This window comes from Felis catus, chromosome B2, assembly GCF_018350175.1.
Source record: "Felis catus isolate Fca126 chromosome B2, F.catus_Fca126_mat1.0, whole genome shotgun sequence".
Classification (NCBI taxonomy): Eukaryota; Metazoa; Chordata; class Mammalia; order Carnivora; family Felidae; genus Felis; species Felis catus.
The window spans coordinates 35886873-35909174 of NC_058372.1; the positions used below are offsets into that span (position 1 = coordinate 35886873).

General features: G+C 42.5%; 1 protein-coding gene across 5 annotated transcripts in view; it reads left to right on the forward strand.

The window, feature by feature from the left end:
* Window positions 1-22302, forward strand: part of CMTR1 (cap methyltransferase 1) — a 49808-nt gene that overhangs the window by 20060 nt on the left and 7446 nt on the right. For 3 of the 5 annotated variants that reach the window (XM_003986075.6, XM_019830537.3, XM_019830539.3), the window contains 9 exons: window positions 4198-4396; window positions 5185-5303; window positions 7605-7701; window positions 8019-8151; window positions 8863-9042; window positions 19604-19660; window positions 20425-20482; window positions 20984-21052; window positions 21685-21816. In XM_003986075.6, the coding sequence (XP_003986124.1) occupies window positions 4198-4396; window positions 5185-5303; window positions 7605-7701; window positions 8019-8151; window positions 8863-9042; window positions 19604-19660; window positions 20425-20482; window positions 20984-21052; window positions 21685-21816 (1044 nt within the window). The remainder of the gene's footprint in view (window positions 1-4197; window positions 4397-5184; window positions 5304-7604; window positions 7702-8018; window positions 8152-8862; window positions 9043-19603; window positions 19661-20424; window positions 20483-20983; window positions 21053-21684; window positions 21817-22302) is intronic. The other 2 variants (XM_045057471.1, XM_019830538.3) reach the window with 2 other exon arrangements.

The following is a 22302-nucleotide window of genomic DNA, read 5'->3' on the forward strand; positions in this document are numbered from 1 at the left end:
GGGCTCGGCTGCCTCATCTCTGGAATTAGTCCTACTAACCTGCCAGAGGGTTGGACCAAAGGCCCTTAAGATTTGTTCCAGATCTAAGATCTGTGATTTCAGATGTGGCCACTTTCCCTTTCTGCCTTTCTGAACCAGCTTTGCGTGGGATCATATAATTATTAGATTTTGGCCCTTCTCAAGAAGTGGTAGAGCAGAATGATTTTCTACTCTGCTACATCTCATTTATCTGAACCCAGACACACAATAATTATAGAGAAAGAAAAAAGGAAATTTCATTCTGGCATTCCCTTTAGGGTTTCAAAGCATTTTTGCCCGGTCCTAGAAAGTTAGTTCTCTTTGACAGTGAAGGGTCAGCAGCCAGCTGTTCCCAAACCTGTTTCTGCTTCACACTCTGTCCTTCCAATAGGCCCCATGATTATCCACCCGCTAAAGGAACTTATCTTCCAAGTTTTTTAGTGTTTCAGCTCCACCTCCCTTACTGCTTCCCTCAGTGCTGGCAAAACTGGCATGTAGACCCCTCCAGCCTGTAGTCATTTCTCTCTCCCAGGTCTCCCTCCCTGTTTGCCAGGACCAGCAGGCAGCACAAAAGGGCTCTTGGAATTAGCATCTTGAGAAAATTAGGTTGATATAATGTTGGTTTAATTTTCTGAGTTCCAAATGATTTCCTTTAAACCCCTGCCTGGCAGAGGAGCTCTGTCAAGCTGATGGGAAGTCACAGCATCATTTTGGGCTTTTGAATGTAAACGCCTCCAGCAGCTGGTATCTGGTTATTGTCTTTTGCTGTCAGGAAAATGAAGTAGGCGCCAGGGTTGTACCATTCAGGTCAAGGGTGGAGATGTTAGTTACATAGGAAAAGGCAACTGTGTTTGTAATGCTTCAGGCAGCTTCTTGACCTGAATTGATTGTTAGTGGCCACAGAGAATTGCCCTTTCTGAGATGTTTCTCTACACTCTGCTATAAAAAGGGATTTCTCTCCAGCCCCTAGTGTTTTCTTCTCTCTCTTCATCTCTGTTTTCCCCTGAGGACCAGAGTGATAGCCAAGCCCAGTAGTCTTGGTGTGTTTTTCAGGCGAGCAGAGACACTCCAGAGCAATCCCCAGCAGAGATGGGAGTGGCTGAAGGTCCAGACACACACTGGGTTTGCTAGAATCTCAGTGGCTCTGGGATCACACAAACTTTAGAATAAGAGCATGGAGAACTTGAAGCTTAGATAGGTGTGAGGAGGTTGGAGGTGGGAAGCAGAGGGGACTGTGAATTTTTTTACTGGGTTTCTGGTTCTGTGGGTTGTGGTAAAAGGAGAAAAGAGACTAGGTAGGGAAACAAATTGTAAATATGAATTGGAAGAGATAAAGGAAAGAAGAGAGTTGAAGATTCTTTGGGTATATGCTAGCATGTTATGTGCAGGTTCTGTGTGCCTGGGGGTATTGCTGAGGTAGTAAACGTTGTGTAGCCTCAGGAGACAAAAATTGAATGTAGATATTTAAGTTTCAGTGCTATCTTAGAGGAAATTAGATAGCACTTATAAAGTGCCTACTGAGTGTGGAGTACTGCACTAGGCATTGGAAAAGGAAAAAGATGGGAAAAGACAAGAGTTTTGACTCCAAGGAAGTTGATCAGTTGAATGTTGTGTCATCTTACATTTAGTATTTACAGTTTATAAAGATCTTTGACATATGATACTTTAATCCTACAACAGCCTTGAGAAATTAGTTACATTAATCCCAGTTTACAGTTGAGGGAATGTGAGCTTAGAGGCATAAATCTTATGCTTGCCCTTAACTGCGCAGCCAGTAAGTGGCAGAGGTGAGAACTCCAGCTGTCCTTTCTATGAAAAGGCCTTCTGGCCACGACCTGTGAGGTCTTGAAATCACAGATGGAGATCATACTTAAGTGCTCTTTTTGGAGGTGAGATTCTTTGACTGATTCATTTTCCTTCCTCTGCCTGGTCTTTCTTTGGGCCAGTGGCTCACCTGGAGAGCCTAGAGCCTGGGGTTAGGGCATAGCCAGTGATGAGAAACATTGTTTTTCCTCTTTCCAGTGTGTGCAGGCCTTAAACTTGCGACCCCCGCCTCATTACCACTGGGCTGCCTAGAAAATGCTACATAATGTTCTCAGCAAATGCCATTAGGCCTTTTTTGTATGTGTGCAAGTGAATATAATCCAAAAATATGAATAATTGATGGCTCAGAAAGGAAGAATACTGAGGCAGATTGGTGGGAAAGAAGAGAAAGAACTGATACATCTCAGCATGCCTGGGTGGGCTTATCTTAGGATGATGAAGTTTATTTTTAGCTAAAGTCCAGAGACTTCTTCAACTGTTTTGGTTAAGCAGGATAGCTATCATCAGAGGCTAGGCCCTTTTCACCCAGAAAGTGACTAGATTGTGAACATTAGTATTTTCCATTTCTTTCTCACAGCTCTTTCCCTGAAAGCTTTCTGATCTTTATCTAGCAGTTACAGAACTCTGGATAAGTACTCAGCCAAGACAAACCTATGGAGAGGGAAGGCTGAGCTGTCTAAGCTCCTTCTAGCTGGATGTTCCTCAGGGTCCTCTAGTTACCTGCTCTAGAGCTCAACCTCTTGTTGTCACCAGTGTGCAGGTGGTATATCCCCTCTGCGTTGGAGCCAGGTCGGAACAAGTAGAATTCACCCTCTAGGGCCAGGTGTGTAAAAGATAAACACAATATGGGCCAGTGCCGGTTCAGCATAAATTTCAGATTAAGGGTTAAAAGCTACTGGAGGGTTAAAAACTATAATCCAGTAAAATTCAAATACTTGTTGTAATTTAGTTATTCCTAAGGTGTGGGCGGGTACCCTGGGGGCTGCCTGGAAGCTCCACGCCAGTGTCTCCTTCCCCCTCTGCCTTGTCAGCCTCCAGCTCTGCACTGCCCCGTACTTCTGGCTAGCAGAGGAGCAAAGGCAGGAGAAGGGAGTGCGTAAAAGGAGGAGACTCAAAGCACTGTGATATATTGGACTGGATCTTGGAACAAAACAAGGACTCTAGTGAAATATGAATCAAGTTGAATTTAGTTAATAGCAGTGTACCAGTGTTGGTTTCTTAATTTTGACAGATTTTGTAAGATGCTAACAAAATTGGAATCTGGATGAAGAGTATATGAGAACTCTGTCTTTGCAACTTTTTCAACGTTTATTTATTTTTGGGACAGAGAGAGACAGAGCATGAACGGGGGAGGGGCAGAGAGAGAGGGAGACACAGAATCGGAAACAGGCTCCAGGCTCTGAGCCATCAGCCCAGAGCCCGACGCGGGGCTCGAACTCACGGACCACGAGATCGTGACCTGGCTGAAGACGGACGCTTAACCGACTGCGCCACCCAGGCGCCCCTGTCTTTGCAACTTTTTTGTAAATCTAAAATTATTCCAAGATAAAAAGTTAATTGGAAAAAAATAGGGAGAACCAAGAAGGAAGGGGAGAAGGGAAGCAAAGGCTATGGTTTGGAAAGGTAGGCCCTGTGACCAGGAGGGAGACATGTTAGAGCCTCTCAGACTTTGTTTTTGTTTGTTCTCTTAATGTTTTTTATTTATTGTTGAGAGAGAGAGAGAGAGGCAAAGAGAGAGGGAGACACAATCTGAAGCAGGCTTCAGGCTCTGAGCTGTCAGCACAGAACCCAACACGGGGCTCGAACTCACAAACTGTGAGATCATGACCTGAGCCGAAGTCGGACACTCAACCGACTAAGCCACCCAGGAACCCTGAGCCTCTCAGACTTTGGATAGGAAGACCGGAGTCCAGCAGTCAGGCCAACTGGATTCTGATTGAGCTTTGTTGCACACAGGCTATGAACAGGTTGCTTTGTGTCTTGGTGTCTTTTTTTCCCTGTCTGTAAGTGGGGGATACAGCATCTATTCTGCTCAATGGGACTCTTAGAGTCAGGATATGGTAAGGAAAGGACTCAGAAATAAAAACGAATACTCAGATTCCCATTAAGATGTTTTTATTAGGAGTCTGAGCCAGGCCATGTAGTTGAAAGGCATTAGGGGTATTTTGAAGCACGGATGGGCAACTCCAGGGGGTGATGATCACAGAGGATACATATCCTGGGTGTCGTGGCCCTGGCGGGAGTTGTGCACTCCGCTTGCTGAAAGGCTCGTTTTACCTCCCTGCATTCTCCTTCCTGTTGCCCGTTGAGCCAGACTTTTTCCCTTCCTCCCCTGTCCTCCACTTACCTTTGCAGAAACCACTGGTAAAGGACCGGGAAGCTGAGCTTCTGTACTTTGCTGACGTCTGCGCAGGCCCAGGCGGTTTCTCTGAGTATGTGCTGTGGAGGAAGAAGTGGCATGCGAAGGGCTTTGGAATGACTCTGAAGGGCCCAAATGACTTCAAGCTGGAGGACTTCTACTCGGCCTCCAGTGAGCTCTTCGAACCCTACTATGGTAGGAACATGGAGGAGGGTGACGGGCTTTGAGAGAGTCCTCTGTGGGGACTTGAGGTCAGATGCAGTTATTATCCACTTGGCATGCTTTCTTTCCTAGGTCTCTCAGCCTGGGGTTTCCAGTCCTTGTCCTGAAGATCTCCGTTCCCTCTAGACCTTCCCTTTTTACCCCAGGCCTGTAGGATATAGGTTAAACACTCCACTAGGCAAACTCTCATCAAAACCATTTTAATTCCCCTTTTCTTCTCTTGTGGTGACAGGAGATAATGAAACTGCCTGATCTCCAGCTGAGAAATGACAGGGTTATTAACAAATACAAACTCCATGCCCATCTCCAGCCTGTGCACGGGGTGTGGAATTCACTGGATAACGGACAGCTCAGCAGCCCCACAGCAGTCCCCTCCACTCTTTCTTGACTGTTGTGATTTGGCAGAAAGTCCCAAGTTCTTTCTTAACAGTTCTTATTTAAAAGTGGATGTTGGTTCCTAAATATAGGTGCTTTAAACACAACTTGAGTCTTGAAGAGGAAGGCCCTCTACTTCAATTGATGACTCTTGGCTGGACAACTCTTTTTGAATTCTGCTTTATCACAACAGGCCCTGTTTTTGCCTCTTGGTCCATCACTGTAAGGCAGCCTTGCAGGATGGATTCTGCATTGAGTTGCTCCTCACAGGGCCTTTTCTCCGGGTCCTTGAGGAGAACCTGTGTTCACAGTCCCAGAGAGCTTGTGTCCCGGCTCCTGGGATCCACAGGGCAGATGAGCTAAATGTGCATCTTGTGTCCTGCCAGGTGAGGGTGGCATCGATGGAGATGGGGATATTACCCGGCCAGAGAACATCACTGCTTTTCGGAATTTTGTCCTGGATAACACAGATCGCAAGGGTGTCCACTTTCTGATGGCTGATGGGGTAGGTGATCTGTTCTCCATAGAGCGATGCTTTAGGGATTTATCATGTTAGAAGCTTGAGAGTTGCTTTTGTTTTGTTTTATTTTATTTGGTCCTTTTGGCTGCCCTAGAAAATGGTAGTTCACTATTCAGATAGTAGGGATATATGATGCATTTTTTTATTCTTTCTGCACATATTTTCAATGATAACTTTGTCAATCCTGTGATTTTGTGGACACCTTTGCTTAGAGCAAGTGGACCTTCTGAGCTCACTTCTTCGAAGGGCCTCGGTTAGCTGTGAGAAATGGTAGGGGAGAACCATGACTAAGATGGATTACGCAAAACTGACTGGAAAGAACATTTCCATCGTTGGTCACCTGGGTGTGGCTCCTGGTAGAGGCTGTCCTTACATGACCATACCTAAGCCTCTGGATGGGCTGAAGATGACCACATAACCAAAGGCAGTGGCTCAGGGGAATCCACCGGAAGCCCTGTCAGTGATTGGGCTGAAGTGAATATTCAAGGAACCTTGTTCTTTGGGCAGCTGCTTGAGGCACAGAGGGGAGCCCACTGTAGCTTTCTCACCTGGAAATCTGATGCTGCAGGTAGTCTTTTTTGGAGGAAGCCACCACTCACCAAGAGGAAAGACAGAATGTGGCAGTTGCTCCAGGGTCACATGGCTAGAATTGAGAAGAGCCTCTAGAGCTCCTTGGGTGGCCTCTCAAGCAGTAACGATGTGGAAAGGTGAAGGAGTGTGTAGGATGTCAGCATAGGCTCTGAGATGCCTTGGCTTTCCACAGCACCGTGCATGGCAGGGAACAGCAGATAGGCTTGGGGGAGAAGAGGGAGGGGCTGCTCCAGCTGAGCAGATGTGGGGGCCTGGTAGTGCTTGGGGGGCTGTTGTTGCATTGTGGCAGCTAGAGCACAAACTCAAGGATTGTCTTTCTGTTCAGGCATTGGAGCCTGATGACTTGGGATATTTATTTATTTAATTGGCCCTGTGAACAGGCATGCATTTTGAGAAACATCTACAAATCTGGAGGACATTGTTAAACAATTTCTGATTCTGAGTCATTTAGCTATTACCTTTGTAGGACTGAGGCAGGGAGACCTGGCCTGGCTGCTGCCAGCTTAACAATCATCAGCGTCCTTTACATTTTAAGAAAGTTATTGTTAAAACAACAACAACAACACACATACAACTTACCATCTCAGCCATTAAAAATTTTTTTAAGTTTTTAATTTTAATTTTTTTATTTGAGAGAGAGTGCAAACAGGGCAGAGGGCGGGGGGGGGGGGTGGGGGGGGAGAGAGAGAGTGAGAGAGAGAGAGAGAGAGAGAGAGAGAGAGAGAATATCCCAAGCAGGCTCCATGTTCAGCGTGGAACACAATGCAGGGCCTGATCCCATGACCCTGGGATCATTATCTGAGCCAAAATCAAGAGTTGGACTCTCAACTGACTGAGCCACCCAGGTGCCGCCCCCCCCTCCCCCCATTGCAACCATTTTTAAGTTCAGTAGTGTTGAGTATGTTCAAATTTTTGTGAAACAGATTTCCATGCTTTTTTCCTTTTTGTGAAATTGAAACTCTGTAGTCATTAAACAACTCTCCTCTCCCCCCTCCTCCAACTCCTAGCCTCCTTTACTTCTGTGTGAGCTTGGCTCTCTGCTCCCTGCTGGTATCTCACAGAGAGGGAGACCACTCCAGGGGTGGCAAGGCACATTCTTTGAACAAACACCCTGGCCAGAGACCCTGCCAGCTAGAGGGAGAGGCTCCAAGGTCTTGAGACAGGAAGGGGGTTTTGGTTAGCAGAGAACGAGATTACTGTGACTGTCAGTTGTGTTAACTTTTCACCTATCACCATCCTGGGGCCTGAACAGTGGCTAAGCCCAGGCAGAGTATTCACACCACTCTCAGGGTCTTGGACTGACCAGGGCATTCTGTTTCCTATCTTGTAGTTGGCCTGTGACCAGCCAGTATTTTGCCTCTGCCCTGCCTTACTCTTCCCCTGGGTTCCCAAATGGGTTTTAAAATTTTCTGGACCATCTCCTTGGAAAAGTAGTCTTGGTTGTATCTCCTGGGAGTGATGGAGCAGAAGAGTGGCCCTGTGCTAGGAGTCAGGCCTGGGTCCTGGTACTGGCTCCGTCTGCGAGGAGCCATATGACTGTGCAAAATAATTTAAACGCTGAGCTGTATTTTTTATCAGTCTGATGGTGGAAATCAATGGAAACGCTTCAGGAAATCTTAATGAAGATGTAGTAGGGATGAGCGAGGTCCTCATCACTACTCTTTCCTACTCCCGATTCTTATACTCTCATTTCAGGGTTTCTCAGTGGAGGGACAGGAGAACCTGCAAGAGATCCTCAGCAAGCAGCTGCTGCTCTGTCAGTTCCTCATGGCGCTGTCTGTTGTCCGAACAGGTAACGCTTCCTCAGGTGTCTCCCCAGCCTGGGGTCCGCTAGAGGCCCTGTTTGGACACGAGCACGTATGGGGTTTTGGAGTAAGAAAAAAAAAAAACCTGCTTAAATCAGGTGTCAGTTGGCTAAATGAGGAATTTAGGGAAGTTAGTGCAATAGAATCCCCAGAGTCCCCTCTAAAACTGAGACTACCCCTTAAATTGCCTCTTTTAATGGACCCGAGCGCTGGGTCCCTGGCTTTGTCACATTTATTCCTTCAGACTACCTTACCACTGGGTAAGAGCCCACTGACGGCTGTTGGTGTCTTCACTCTAATCTAGGAGGCCACTTCATCTGTAAAACCTTTGACCTGTTCACACCGTTCAGCGTGGGGCTCATCTACCTGCTGTACTGCTGCTTTGAACGAGTGTGTCTCTTTAAGCCGATTACCAGCCGTCCTGCCAACTCCGAGAGGTAAAGCCTTCCTCTCCATTCTAATCAGACTAGTTGACTAAATGTTAGAACAGAAAAGTGCAGCTCTCTGGCATAACTACTCAAGCTTGTACTCAAGCTACATTAAAACCCTGATTTTAAGGAAGTGATTAGAGCCAAGAGGAGTCAAGATTTGGATCTTACTGGTTCTGTGGTGTGTCAGTGCAACTTCTGCCTCCTTCTCCACAAGCCATATTCCTCACACTTAGGTCGGGGATCCTTGGCTTGGTCCGGGAAAGAGAAAGTGAAAAGGGCACCTTTGGGCTGGGCCAGGGCAGGAGGGCCACCAACCAGAGGCACTATTGGCATCCTAGTTGGGACACAGTGCTCATGCATGACGTGAGAGAAGATGTGGCCAGTCTGAATTGCTAGGTGGCTTGTTAAAAACACAGATTTCTGGGCCCTGTTCCTGGGGAGTCTGATTGACAAGGTCTGTAATTTAACAGACTTCCTAGTGACAGTGATACAGCCAGCCTGACACCGGGCAGTTGGGAACCACTGCCACAGAGAGTAGAAATATAGCCCAACATAAAAAGGAAGGAATCGAATTGAACTTTTGCAGCACAGAATTGGTACTGTTCTTTGTGCACAGACTTAAGATTCTTTAGCTTTATGACTCAGCAAGGAGTTTGGGGAGGAGGAATGTGGGGGAGAAGCCCTTGCTCAGTGGAGTGACAGGGTATCTTCTGCCAGGTATGTGGTGTGCAAGGGCCTGAAGGTGGGCATAGATGATGTGCGCGATTACCTCTTCTCAGTCAATATTAAACTCAACCAGCTGCGGAACACTGATTCTGATGTCAACCTTGTGGTCCCCTTGGAGGTAATCAAGGGAGACCATGAATTTACTGACTACATGATACGGTCCAATGAGAGGTAAGCAAACCCAGTGTTTTTTGCTGATACCACTGTAGTTATCAAGGAAGACCAGAGATTGAAGGACTGAATGGCTCTTAGTATCACTTTGTCGATTCCCAAACATTGGTAACTAGGATTGGTGTGCTTGTTCCAGGACTCTCTGGGACGTGGGGGACCTTGGGGACCTTTGTCCTACTCCCATGCCCTGTCCCTAGGGTGGCCAGTGGGAACCTGGTTGGTGTTGCCCTGCCCATGGGAGCCTGAATATGATAGTGGAACCTGATAGAGCGCAACCGTGCCCGGTCCCTGGAGGCAGGAGTAACTCTGTTTGCTTCTGTTTGTGAAAAGCCATCATGGTTGTTGCCTTGCGAAACTCCCTGTTTGGAAACAGGAGATGGCTAGAAAGCAAATATGCAACATGCTTTGGAAATTTCTGGTAATAAAACTTTTTTGCCAGTTCATGAATTCTTTAGATGCATGATCTGAATGCTGGGTTTTTTGTTGTTGTTGTTGTTTGTTTGTTTTAAGCCTTTTTTTGATTTCTGCCCCCTTCTTGTTATTGGTAATAATTTAAAGTTGACAGTTGACTCAGTTTTCTAAGGGAAAACTTGGAGAAAAATTTTTTGAGGTAAGTTGGAGAGTTGTATAGTACCAGTGAATCAGTAGAAGTGCTTTCTCACAGGGCCAAACAGGTGTTGGTGTCATTTCTAAGGGTATAATCCTGTCTCCCATGGAAGTTTGAAGGTATAGGTGGCCCTGGAGAATCACAGAAGGATAGAAAGTTTTTACCCATTTGCCCACCATCCTGCAGTGTTTTAACTTTGCACAGTACTGCCACATCAGTGCTTTCATCTTGATGGTAATGCTAGGCACCACGGTGGAGAAGATACTAAGCTTCGGCATGTTATACATGAGGAAACAGGTCTGGGAACTGGTCTAGAGTCAGCAACGCCAGGGCTTTGTAACATTTCTGTTTGCTGAACCGTGCTCCCATCTGCTATGAATGTGTGTGGACGCATGGCGGAACTGGACTCTGCAGTGCTCCCGATAGTGCAGTGTTTAAGCAGTCCTACAATGAATCAGTTTGCTTTTTTTTTTTTAAGATTGATGGATAATTCCATAATTGAAATGCAGATCTTGTGTGTATTTTTGACAAATGCATATCTTCATATAGCCTACATTCCTATTAAGATTAAAAAAAAAAATTAACCTCAGGAAATTTCTTTGTGCCCCTACCTAGTCAACCTGGAAGTAACCACTCTTCTGATTTTTATCTTAGGCTGATTTTGCCCGTTCTAGAACTTAGTGTAAGTGGAATCATATATACATACACACTTATGTGTCTGTTTTTTGTTTAATTTGTCTTTTTTCCTTACCATAACATTTTTGAGATTCTCTCATGTGGTGTTAGTTTGTTCCTCTTTATTGCTGAATAGTATTCCATTGTATGGGCATACCAGATTTATTCTTCTGTTAATGGACACTTTATTTCCAGTTTGGGGCTATTCTGAATCAAGCTGCTAAAACATTCTTGTACAGCGATTTTGGTGGACAAATGTTTTCACCTTTCTTAGATAAATACCCAAGATAAATGACCCAAATTGTAGGTCATAGGTTAGATGAGTACTTTTTAATAATGCCATACAGTTTTCTCAAGTGCTTATATGAGTTTATACTCCCTGTAGCAGAGTGTGAGAATTCTGATTGTTCTACATCTTTGCCAACATTTGGTATTGTTAGTCTTTTTCATTTTAGCTATTCTGGTCGGGGGTTCTATTTTTGTGTGTGTGTGTGTGTGTGTGTGTGTGTGTGTGTGTAGTTAATTAAGTACCTGTGTTAGTTTCAGGTGTACAACATAGTGATTCAGCATTTATATACATATATGAAATGGTAACTACAGTAAGTCTAGTTACCATCTGTTACCATATAAAGTCGTTACCATATTGTTAACTACATTCCCGTCTCTCATTTATTTAACTGGAAGATTGTACCACTTGCACCACTTAATCTCCTTCACCTATTTTGTCCATTCCCCCTCCACTCTTTCCCTCCTGGCAACCATCAGTTGGTTCTCTGTAAGTCTGTTTCTGTTTTGTTTTGTTAATTTGTTTTGTGTTTTAGATTCTACATATAAGTGTTTTTGTCTTTTTCTTTCTTATTTTGACTTATTTCACATAGCATAATATCTTCTAGATCCATCCGTATTGTTGGAAATAATAAGATTTCATTCTTTTTTGTGGCCAAGTAATATTCCATTGTATATATACATTTTATTTGTCCATTCATCTGTTGAACATTCAGATTGCTTCCACATTTTGGCTATTATAAATAATGGTTGATGAATCTTGGGGGACATATGTCTTTTCAAATTAGTGTTTTTGTTTTCTTTTGATAAATACCTGGAAGAATTGCTGGACCGTGGTAGTTTTATATCTTTAATTTTCTGAGAAAATGCTATACTGTGTTCCATAGTGGCTGTACCAATTAACATTCCTACCATCACTGCACAAGGGTTCTCTACTCCACATCCTCTCTAGCACTTATTTCTTGTCTTTTTTTGGGGAGGGGGGTTGGTTTTCAGTTTTTTTTTTTAACTTGTTTTATTTTTTATTCTTGATAATAGTTCTGTGAAGTGATATCTCATTGTGGTTTGGATTTGTATTTCTGTGGTGACTAATGACGTTGAACCTCTTTTCATGTGTTTATTGGCTGTTGAACATGTGACTCATGATCTCACGGTTTGTGGGATCAAGCCACACTCTCAGTGCGGAGCCTGCTTGGGATTCTCTCTCTCCCTCTTTCTTATCCCTTTCCTCACTTTCTCAAAGTAAATAAATAAACTTTTTAAAAAAAGTTGTGGGTTTTTTTTTTTTTTTTTTTTTTTTTGTGAGAGCACAAGCTGGGGAAAGAGAGAGAATCCCAAGCAGGCTCCATGCTCAGCATGGAGGCTGACATGGGACTCAGTCCCATAACCCTAGGATCATGACCTGAGCAAAATCAAGAGTCAGACGCTCAACTGACTGAGTCACCCAGGTGCCCCTCTTTTTATTAAATTGTAATATATTTTCTATTTTCTATATTTTGAATACAAGTCTGATTTCAAATATGTGTGTTGTGAATATTTTGTCCTAATGTGTGACATGCCTATTCATTTTCTTAATGGTATATTTTGATAAACAGAAGTTAAAAAAAGTTTTTTTATTTATTTTGAGAGAGAATATAAGTAGGGGAGTGCCAGAGAGAGAGAGAGAGAGAGAGAGGGAGAGAGAATCCCAAGCAGGCTCTGTACAGAGCCTGCTGACAGCACAAAGCCCATTGCAGGGCTCAAACTCACCCAGGTGCCCCCTACTTTGACCCTTTTTATTTGTTTATTTTTGAGAGAGAGTGCAAACGGGAGGGCAGACACACACACACACACACACACACACACACACACACACACACACACACACACACACACACACACACACACAAAATCCAAAGCAGGCTCTAGGCCCCGAGCTGTCAGCACAGAGCCGACCGTGGGGTGGGGCTTGAACCCACAAACCGTGAGATTATGACGTGAGCTGAAGTTGGAGGTTTAACCAACTGAGCCACCCAGGTGCCTCTATTTTTAAAATGTGTAATTCTGGGGCACCTGGGTGGCTCAGTCGGTTAAGTGTCTGACTTCAGCTCAGGTCATGATCTCACAGTTTGTGGGTTTGAGCCCCACGTCGGGCTCTGTGCTGACAGCTCGGAGCCTGGAGCCTATTTCAGATTTTGTCTCCCTCTCTCTGCCCCTCCCGTGCTCACTCCCTGTCTCTGTGTCTCTCAAAAATGAATAAATGTTAAAAAAAAAAATGTATAATTCACTGGCATTAAATACACTCACATTGTTGTGCAACCATCATCACTGTATATTTCCAGAATGTTTTAATCATCCAAAACAGAAATTCTGTACCCATTAAACAATAACTCCCCATTTCTCCCACCTTGAAGCTCGATGAATTTGCCTGTTCTAGGTACCTCATATAAGTGAAATCATAACGATATTTGTTCTTTTGTGTCTGGCTTATTTCACTTTGCATAATGTTTTTAAGGTTTGTATCATGTTGTAGCGTGTGTCAGAATTCCATTCCTTGTAGGGCTAAATAATATTCCATATACACACACACACACACACACACACACACACACACACCACATTTTGTTTACCCATTCATCTGTTGTTGGATATTTGGATTGTCCCCACATTTTAGCTCCTGTGAATAATACTGCTTTGAATATTGGTGTGCAAGTAACTGAGCCCCTGCTTTCAGTTCTTTCGTGTATACACTTAGAAGTGGAGTTGTTGGATCGTATGGTAACTGTGCTTAAAATGGTGCAGCTACAACTGCCATACTATTTTTTACAACACTTGACCTACTTCACGTTACCAACAGTCATGCTCAAGGGTTACAGTTTCTCCACATTCTCACCAACACCCGTTGTTGTCTCTCTGTTTTTGTTTCTGTTTTTGTTTTTTTTGGATAATAGCCCTCCTAATGGGTGTGAGGTGGTGTCTCATTGTAGTTTTGACTTTTGATATTGAGTATATTTTCGTATCGGGCTGTTTGTGTATCTTTGGAGAAATGCCTATTCTAGTCCTTTGCCTATTTTTAAATTGGTGTTTTTCATTGTCAAATGGTAGGATTCTTTATTAATATTCTGGATATTAATCCCTCATCAGATATATGATTTGAAAATATTTTCTCTCATTATGTGTTTTTTTTTCCTGCATTGATTGTGTCCTTCAATGCACAGATTTTAATTTGATGTGGTTCAATTTCTTTTTTTTCTTTGATTGTTTATGCTTTTGGTGTAATATTCAGGAAATCATTGCTGAATCCAGCATCATGAAACTTTTCACTGTGCTTTTTTCGAAGTGTTTTATACTTTTAGCTCTTATCTTTAGGTCTTTGATCCATTTTGAGTTAACTTTTGTAGATGTTATAAAGGGTCCAACTTCATACATTTGCATGTAGACAACCAGTTTTCCCAGCACCATTTGTTGAAAAGACTATTCTTTCCTCATGAAATGGTTTTGGTACCCTTGTTGAAAATCATTTGATCATATATGCAGAGGTTTACTTCTGGGCTGTCTATTCTGTACCTTTGGTTCTGTATGCCTATCTTTATGCCAGAACCACAGTTGTGATTATTCTAGCTTTGTAGTAAGTTTTGAAACTAGGAAATATGAGACCTTCAGTTTGTTTTTCTCTTTCAAGATTGTTCTGGCTATGGGGCCCCTTGAGATTCCATATGAATTTTAGGATGGGTTTTTCCATTTTCGCAAAAATTGCCTTTGGGATTTTGAAAGGGATTACATTGAATCTGTAGATTGCTTTAGATAATATTGTCTTGTTAACAATATTGAGTCTTCCAATCCATGATCACAGGATGTCTTTCCATTTATGTCTTTTTCCATTTTTGTCAGCAGTGATTTGTAGCTTTTAGTGTACAAGTCTTACACTTCTTTAGTTTACTTCTGAGTATTTTATTCTTTCTGATGCTATTGTAAATGGAGTTATTTTCTTCATCCTTTCAGATTATTCATTATTGTGTAGAAATGACTGGTTTTTGTGTGTTGATTTTGTATCCTGCAAATTGGCCAGATTTGATTATTAGTTGTAATAGTTTTTGGTGGAATCTTTAGGGTTTTTTTGCATGAAAGATTATGCTGTCTGTGAACTGAGATAATTTTACTTTTTTTTTTTCTTTCCAGTTTGGATGCCTAGAACTAACTTTTCTTTTCTTTTCTTTTCTTTTCTTTTCTTTTCTTTTCTTTTCTTTTCTTTTCTTTTCTTTTCTTTTCTTTTCTGTCTTTCTGTCTGTCTTGTCTAAATACTCTATTGTATGTAAAGGGGTGCCTGGCTGACTCGGTGGGTAGAGCGTGTGGCTCTTGATCTTGGGGTTGTGAGTTCAAGTCCTACATGTGGTGTGCAGTTTACTTAAAAAAATTTAAAAAGATATTCCATTGTATATATATTACCACATTTTCTTTATCTGTTCATCTGTCAGTGGACATTTAGGTTGTTTCTACATCTTGGTTACTGTGAATAGTGCTTCAGTGAACATGGGGGTGCTAATATTTTTGCAAGATCCTGATTTCAGTTCTTTTGGATAAATACCCAGAAGTGTAATTGCTGGATCATATGGTAGTTCTGGTTTTTTCTTGCCTTATTGAAATGACTAATTCCTTCAATTTGCTGTTGAACTGAAGTGATAAAAGTAGACAGCCTTGCCTTACTCTTAATTTTAGGCATAAAGTGTTTAATCTTTCATTAAATGTGGTGTTGGCAATAGGTTTTTGTAGACGTCCTTTATCAGATTGAGTTTTCTTCTATTTTGAGATTGTTGAGCGTTTTTATTTTGAATGGATGTTTAGTTCTGTCAGATCCTTTTTGTATCTATAGAAATTATTATGGTATTATTCTTTATTCCATTAATACAGTGAATTACATTGAATGATTTTCAGATGGCAAGCCAGTCTTGCATTTTTTAATATGCTTTGGTTATGAATATCATTCTTATATATTCTGTATTTGATTTACTAATATTTTATTGAGTTGAGTCTGTGTTCATAAGGGTTATTAATCTCTAAATCTGTATTCTGTTATTCTTAATGAATTGACCTTTGTCATTATGAAATATCCTTCTTTATCTCTAGTAATACTCTTTGTCTTGAAGTCTACCTCATCTGGTATTAATATAGTCACATCAACTTTCTTTTGCTTCGTATTGATTTGTCTTTTTTTCTTCAATTCATTTATTTATTTTTGAGAGAGTGTGAGTGAGCGAGGGGCAGAGAGAGAGGGAGAAAGAGAAGAGAAGAGAATCCTATATAGGCTCTGCACTGTTAGCACAGAGGCCGAAGTGGGGCTCGAGCTCATCCAAAGTGTGGCTGGAGCTCACCCGAAGCAGGTCTCTAGCTCACCCCATGTGGGACTCGAACTCAGGAACCATGAGATCGTGACCTGAGCTAAAGTCAGATGCTTAACTGACTGAGCCACAGATACCCCTGCTTGGTTTATCTTTTTAAGTCCTTTTATTTTCAACCTGTGTTTGTCTTTATAAATAACATATGCTTGGGTCTTACTTTCTTATGCAGTGTGACAGTCTCTGCCTTATAATTAGAGTGTTTAGTATAGTTACATGGAATGTAATTATTGATATGTTTGGGTTTAAATCCTCTATCTTGGAGCACCTGGCTGGCTCAGTTGATTTAGTGTCTGACTTCGGCTCAGGTCATGATCTCACAGTTTGTGGGTTTGAGCCCCGTGTCAGGCTCTGTGCTGACAGCTCAGAGCCTGGAGCCTGCTTTGGATTCTGTGTCTCCCTCCCTCTCTCTGCCCTTCCCCTGCTTGTACTCTGTCTCTCTCAAAAATAAACATTAAAAGAATTTTTTTTTAAAATCCTCTTATCTTGGTTGTTTAGTATCTCTTTATCCTGTTTTCTTTTTGTTTCTCAGTTCCTTTTTGGGGGGGCTGGTTGGTATTTTTAAATATTCGTTTATATCTCCTTGGATTTTTTCTTTTTTAGTCTGTTTTATATTTTAGCTCTTTTATTTATTTATTATTTATTTATTTATTTATTTATTTATTTATTTATTTATTGAATATATGAAATTTATTGTCAAATTGGTTTCCAGTGCTCATCCCAAAAGATGCCCTCTTCAGTGCCCATCACCCACCCTCCCCTCCCTCCAATACCCCATCAACCCTCTTTTTTTTTCTTCCCCTCCCCCATGGGTTAAGCTTCTCAGGATCCACATAAGAGTGAAAACATATGGTATCTGTCTTTCTCTGTATGGCTTATTTCACTTAGCATAACACTCTCCAGTTCCATCCACGTTGCTACAAAGGGCCATATTTCATTCTTTCTCATTGCCACGTAGTACTCCATTGTGTATATAAACCACAATTTCTTTATCCATTCATCAGTTGATGGACATTTAGGCTTTTTCCAGAATTTGGCTATTGTTGAGAGTTATTTTAGCTCTTTTAAAGATAACAGTATTCATCTTTAATTTATCATGGTTTACTTTCAAAGAGTATCCTGCTTTATGAACAATGTAAGAACCTTATTACCACAGTATATATGCATTTACAGTTCTGCCTTTGTGTTCTTGTTTTATATAAACCCTACTTTAGCTTGCTATTATTTTTATTTTAAACCATAAAGTCTATATCATCTTTTAAAGAGATTTAAAGTATATCTGCCTGTACAGGCATACCTCAGAGATACTGCAGGTTTGGTTCTAGATCACTGCAGTAAGGTGAATATTGCAATATGTCAAGTCAAATTAATTTTTGTTTCTTAGTGCATATAAAGTTGTGTTTATACTATAGTTTACTAAGTGTGCAGTAACACTGTGTACAAAAAACAATGTACAAATCTTAATTTAAAAAATGCTTTATTGCTAAAAAAAAATGTTAACCATTGTCGGGGCTTTTAGTGAGTCATAATCTTTTTGCTGGTGCAGGGTTCTGCCTCAGTGCTGATGGCTGCTGACTGATCAGGGTGGTGATTATTGAAAGTTGGGATGGTTGTGGTAGTCTCTTAAAATAAGACAATGACATTTGCCACATTGATTGACTCTTCCTTTTATGAATGGGTTCTCTGTAGCATGTGATGTTTGATAACATCTTACTGACAGAACTTCTTTCAAAATTGGAGTCCATCCTCTCAAACCCTGACACTGCTTTATCAGCTAAGTTTATGTAATACTCTCAATCCTTTGTTGTCATTTCAACAGTCTGAACAGCATCTTCACCACGAGTAGATTCCATCTCAAGAAACTACTTTCTTTGCTCATTCATAAGAAGCACCTCCTCATCTGATAAAGTTCTATAGCAGTTCAGCCACATCTTCAGGCTCCAAAGTTCACTGATCACAGATTAGCATAACAAATATAACAATAATGTAAAAGTTTGAAATATTATGAGAATTACCAAAATATGACACAGAGACATGCAGCGAGCAAATGCTGTTGGGAAAATGGCACCAATAGACTTGCTCAACACAGGGTTGCCACCTGCAATTTGTAAAAAATGCATTATCTGTCAGGTGCAGTAATGTGAAGTGCAATAAAACGAGGTATGCCTGCATATGTACATTTACATTTTTTAAAAAGGTCCTTTGTATCTACTGGCCTATTTACACATTTTGGTGTTCTTCATTTCTAGTTCTTGCAGAACTGGGTTTCTGTTTGGAATCCTTTCCCTTTGGCCTAAAGAATTTCTTTTAGCCTATTTTTATCGTGCAAGTATGCTGGAGTAATTTGTCTTTTGAAAATGTATTTATTTCCCTCTCCTCTTTGAAGGATACTTGTATTGGATATAGAATTTGAGGTTGGTCGTGTTTCTCTTTCAGCACTTTAAAGATAATGTTCCATTGTTTTCTGCCTTCCTTGTTTCTGATGAGAGAAGTCAGTCATTACTGTTACTGTTTTCATGCATATCATGTGTCCTTTTTCCTCTGAGTGCTTTTAAGATTTTCCCTTTATCTTTGTTTTCGACATGTTGACCACAGTGTGTTTATATATGGTTTTCTTTGTACTGATTCTGCCTGGGGTTCTCTGACCTTGGATCTGTGGATTGATTTCATTTACCAGTTTGGGAAAATTCTTGGCTATTATCTTGTTAGTATTTTTGTCTTATTCTTTTTTCTGCTTCTGAGACTCTACTTATTTATGTTTAACTGTTTGCTATTGTCCTGTAGAGTTCTAATACTGGTATTTTTTTTTTTTCACTTTTTTCTCTCTTTATGTTTTGGTTTGAGTTTCTGTTGACCTCATTATCCCCAAGTTCACTGATTCTTTCCTCTGCTGTTTTCAGTGTGGTGATAAGCCCATTAAAATCATTCTTCATCTCTAATATCATAGTTTTCAATCCTAGAATCTTGGTTTTTTAGAAATACGGTTTCTGTACCTCTGCTGAAATTCTCTATCTTTCCATGAATGTTGTACATCTTTTCTACTAGATCCTTTAATATGTTTTTCAGTTATTTTAAGGGCCATGTCTGATAATATGAACATCTGGACCATTTCTGGATCTTCTGCTATTGGATTGTTTCCCCTCTTGTTAGCTGGTCACATTTTCTTGCTTTATCACATGTCACACACTCTTTAATTTAATGCCAGACATTGTATAAAAGGATAGTGGGGATTAAAGTAGCAAGGGCAGCTGCTAGTGTAGGTGGGTTGAGTCAGTTCAGTCTGCAGCTGAACTGGGTCTGGGCTTTGTCGTTGCTTTATTTAGAATTAATTCACTACTGCTTTCAAGTTTTTAAGGATGGGATCAGAACTTTCCTTTTAGCAGGACTTGGGAGCTGGGTGTCTAGCGGGTTTGACTCAGTTCTGCTTTATCGTAAGCCTTTAGCAGGCCCCATGTAACTGTATCTTGGGGTGTAGTCAAGGGGGTTCTCTTTCAGTTTTCCAGCCCCTCTCCCCCAGATGTAGATGGCCACTGCTCTGGCTGAGCTTCTCTTTTTTGATATCTTTTGCCTTTTTTGGTAATCCTTCTGAAATTAAATCTTTTTTTTCCCCCCCTCTCTCTAGCCACTGTAGTCTGCAGATCAAAGCTCTGGCCAAAATCCATGCCTTTGTTCAAGACACGTGAGTGTTGCCCACTCCCCAGAATTCTTTTATTTCAAGGAAAGATCTTTTCATTTTGCTCCTTCCTCTGAGCTCTTTATTTCATTTCAACAAACATTTAAAAACGTCTATTTTTTTTTTTTAATCTTTTACTCTGCTGTGGTCTGTGAAGCATACCAGGGAAGTAGATGGCATGAACCTTGCCCTCAAAGACTTTGTGTTTAGGCAGATAAGAGTACCCCAGGAAAAGGATACAGGAGGAATGTAGAGGGTGCATCAGAGGGTGTAGAGTGGCATAGTATGAGTAGAATGCATAATGTTGAGGGGACACAGAATAAAGAGTGATCAAGAGAGGGGAGATAGGACTGGTCTAAGAAAACCATTCTTCTGGTAGGGGGTCAGCATAAGCTGATAAAGCTTTCTGGAGCATAGTGGCATCCATTGGGATGGACTTAATGTGTATCAGCAGAGGAAAAGCCAGAACATGCTCAGAGAGGAGAGTGTGTGGGGAACTCTGGCATTCAGGGTGATCGGGAGGGTAGTCTTCCTTCCCTTTGTGGTGAGAAGGGGAGGTCATCCATTTTGTCTACATCTGATCCCCCTTCTTTAAGGGGCAGAGCCATGTGAGTGTTGTAAGCATCCTGGGCTAATGGCAGCATGGCCTCTGTGTGCACACACGTTTATTCATCTGGGCTTCCTCTCTTGGGAGTTCTGAGGGGTGCATGGGATGCACACTCCTTGTACCTCTTGGAGGTTTTAATCACTTGTTGGTTTTATTTTCCCAGAACCCTGAGTGAGCCTCGGCAGGCAGAGATCCGGAAAGAGTGCCTTCGACTTTGGGGGGTGAGCATCTCCCTAGCCCATTATTACTCCAGAGCAGGGAAGCTGTAGAGAAGAATGGATTGACCAACCCTGTCTACTTAGGGTTTCTCCTTACATGTAAACGTCTCCCTACCCTCACAGGGTTCCAGAGTTAGACGTCTTAGCATTGTCAGGAGTTACCTTTTTGGCCCTTTCACTGACATTGTGGTCCTGCAGTTGGGTCAAAAAGGACAAGGGTGGTGGGTGACCAGGCCTCATTTTGTTGCCAGGGCCCTATACAGCAACTCTCTGCCCACAGTGAGTCCCAGACAGAGGGAAGGGGCCTTTGTGGTGTGCAACCACAGGGCTTGAAGTGAGGCAGTGACTGGATTACCCACTCCCACCTCCTGCTTTCTAGCCCCCTTTGTTGGGGGCCATTGCCTCTTCCCCTGTCTGGACCTATCCCCTCGCCTGCATGTGCATACACACAGCTTTCGTTGAAAGTACATTTGCAAATCAAAGCTCTTTGCCATCTCCTTTCAGATACCAGACCAGGCTCGAGTTGCTCCTTCTTCCTCAGACCCCAAATCTAAGTTCTTTGAGCTAATCCAGGTGAGTTTGGTATCTGTTGAAAATAAAAAGTCAGAGAGGCCTAACTTTAGATGTGGAAGGTATCAGACCCATGCCATCCTCCCTCCAGATGCCTGGCCTCCAGAGGGCTTGTGTAGGCACCTCCTGGATTCTGAGGGGCTGGGCTTCATTTAAATCTAGCCCAGATTATGGGGCCGTTGTGCTGGTTTTTTGGGGTCACGGACTGGAGAATGAGGTTCCAGATGACCTCAGAAGAGTAGCATGTGTACATATTTCTGAATGGGGTGGAGCGGTCACTTAACTGCTCTCAGACCAACTACTGATGAGTCCTCGCCTTCAGTTTTATTGAAGGGGTGGCTTATATATTCTGGCGGCATTTCCTTATAGCTCTGGTAAATTGATCTGTACTCAGGGAGTTGGTGTTCTTTCCCTTCCCAGCCTCTTCTAATAGGTCCTAAAGGAACACTCCAAGCAGATGGAATTAGATCCCAGTTAGTGCATGGTTAGGGAGAGCAGGGGGGCATGTTTCAGAGAGCAAGTGCTTCCTGTCCTTCGCCTCTCCCAGCCTGCCCCCATCCCTCATACAGGCACCCATACTGAGCGCCTGTCCCTTCCCCCAACCCAGCCATGTTTTCTCTGACCCGGGGCTGCAGGGCACTGAGATTGACATCTTCAGCTATAAGCCCACGCTGCTCACCTCCAAAACCCTGGAGAAGATCCGCCCAGTGCTTGACTACCGCTGCATGGTGTCTGGCAGCGAGCAGAAGTTCCTCATCGGTCTGGGGGTAAGTCTGCTGCTGGCTTCCTCTCTACTGTCGGGGTGGTGGAACCTTGCTCTGTGTCTGTGGGAGTCTGGACAGCTGCCTGCCACCCGCGGTGCGTGTTGTCTTGGCACTAGGGAGCTGGGGCTTTGACCCCAGGGAAGGTATTTCTTAAATCTTCACTTCCTTTCTGTGAGTTAGCCAAGTGTCATTCATCCATTCAGTTTTTCATTCATTCACATTTGCGTATTCATCTCTGTGCATTGTAAAGGGAACACTGCTTCTTTTCTTGTGATATTAAGCTTCCTAGGCCAACAGGATTGTCAGCAGGCTCCTGTGGCTTGAATCCATGCAGCCATTTCTTTGTAACACCACCCCCATCGGGCTCTGTGCTGACAGCGTGGAGCCTGCTTGGGATTTGCTCTCTCCGCCTCTCTCTTTCCCAAAACAAATAAATAAACTTAAAAAAAAAAAAAAAAAAAAAAAGGTGCTCAGCCAACTGAGCCACCC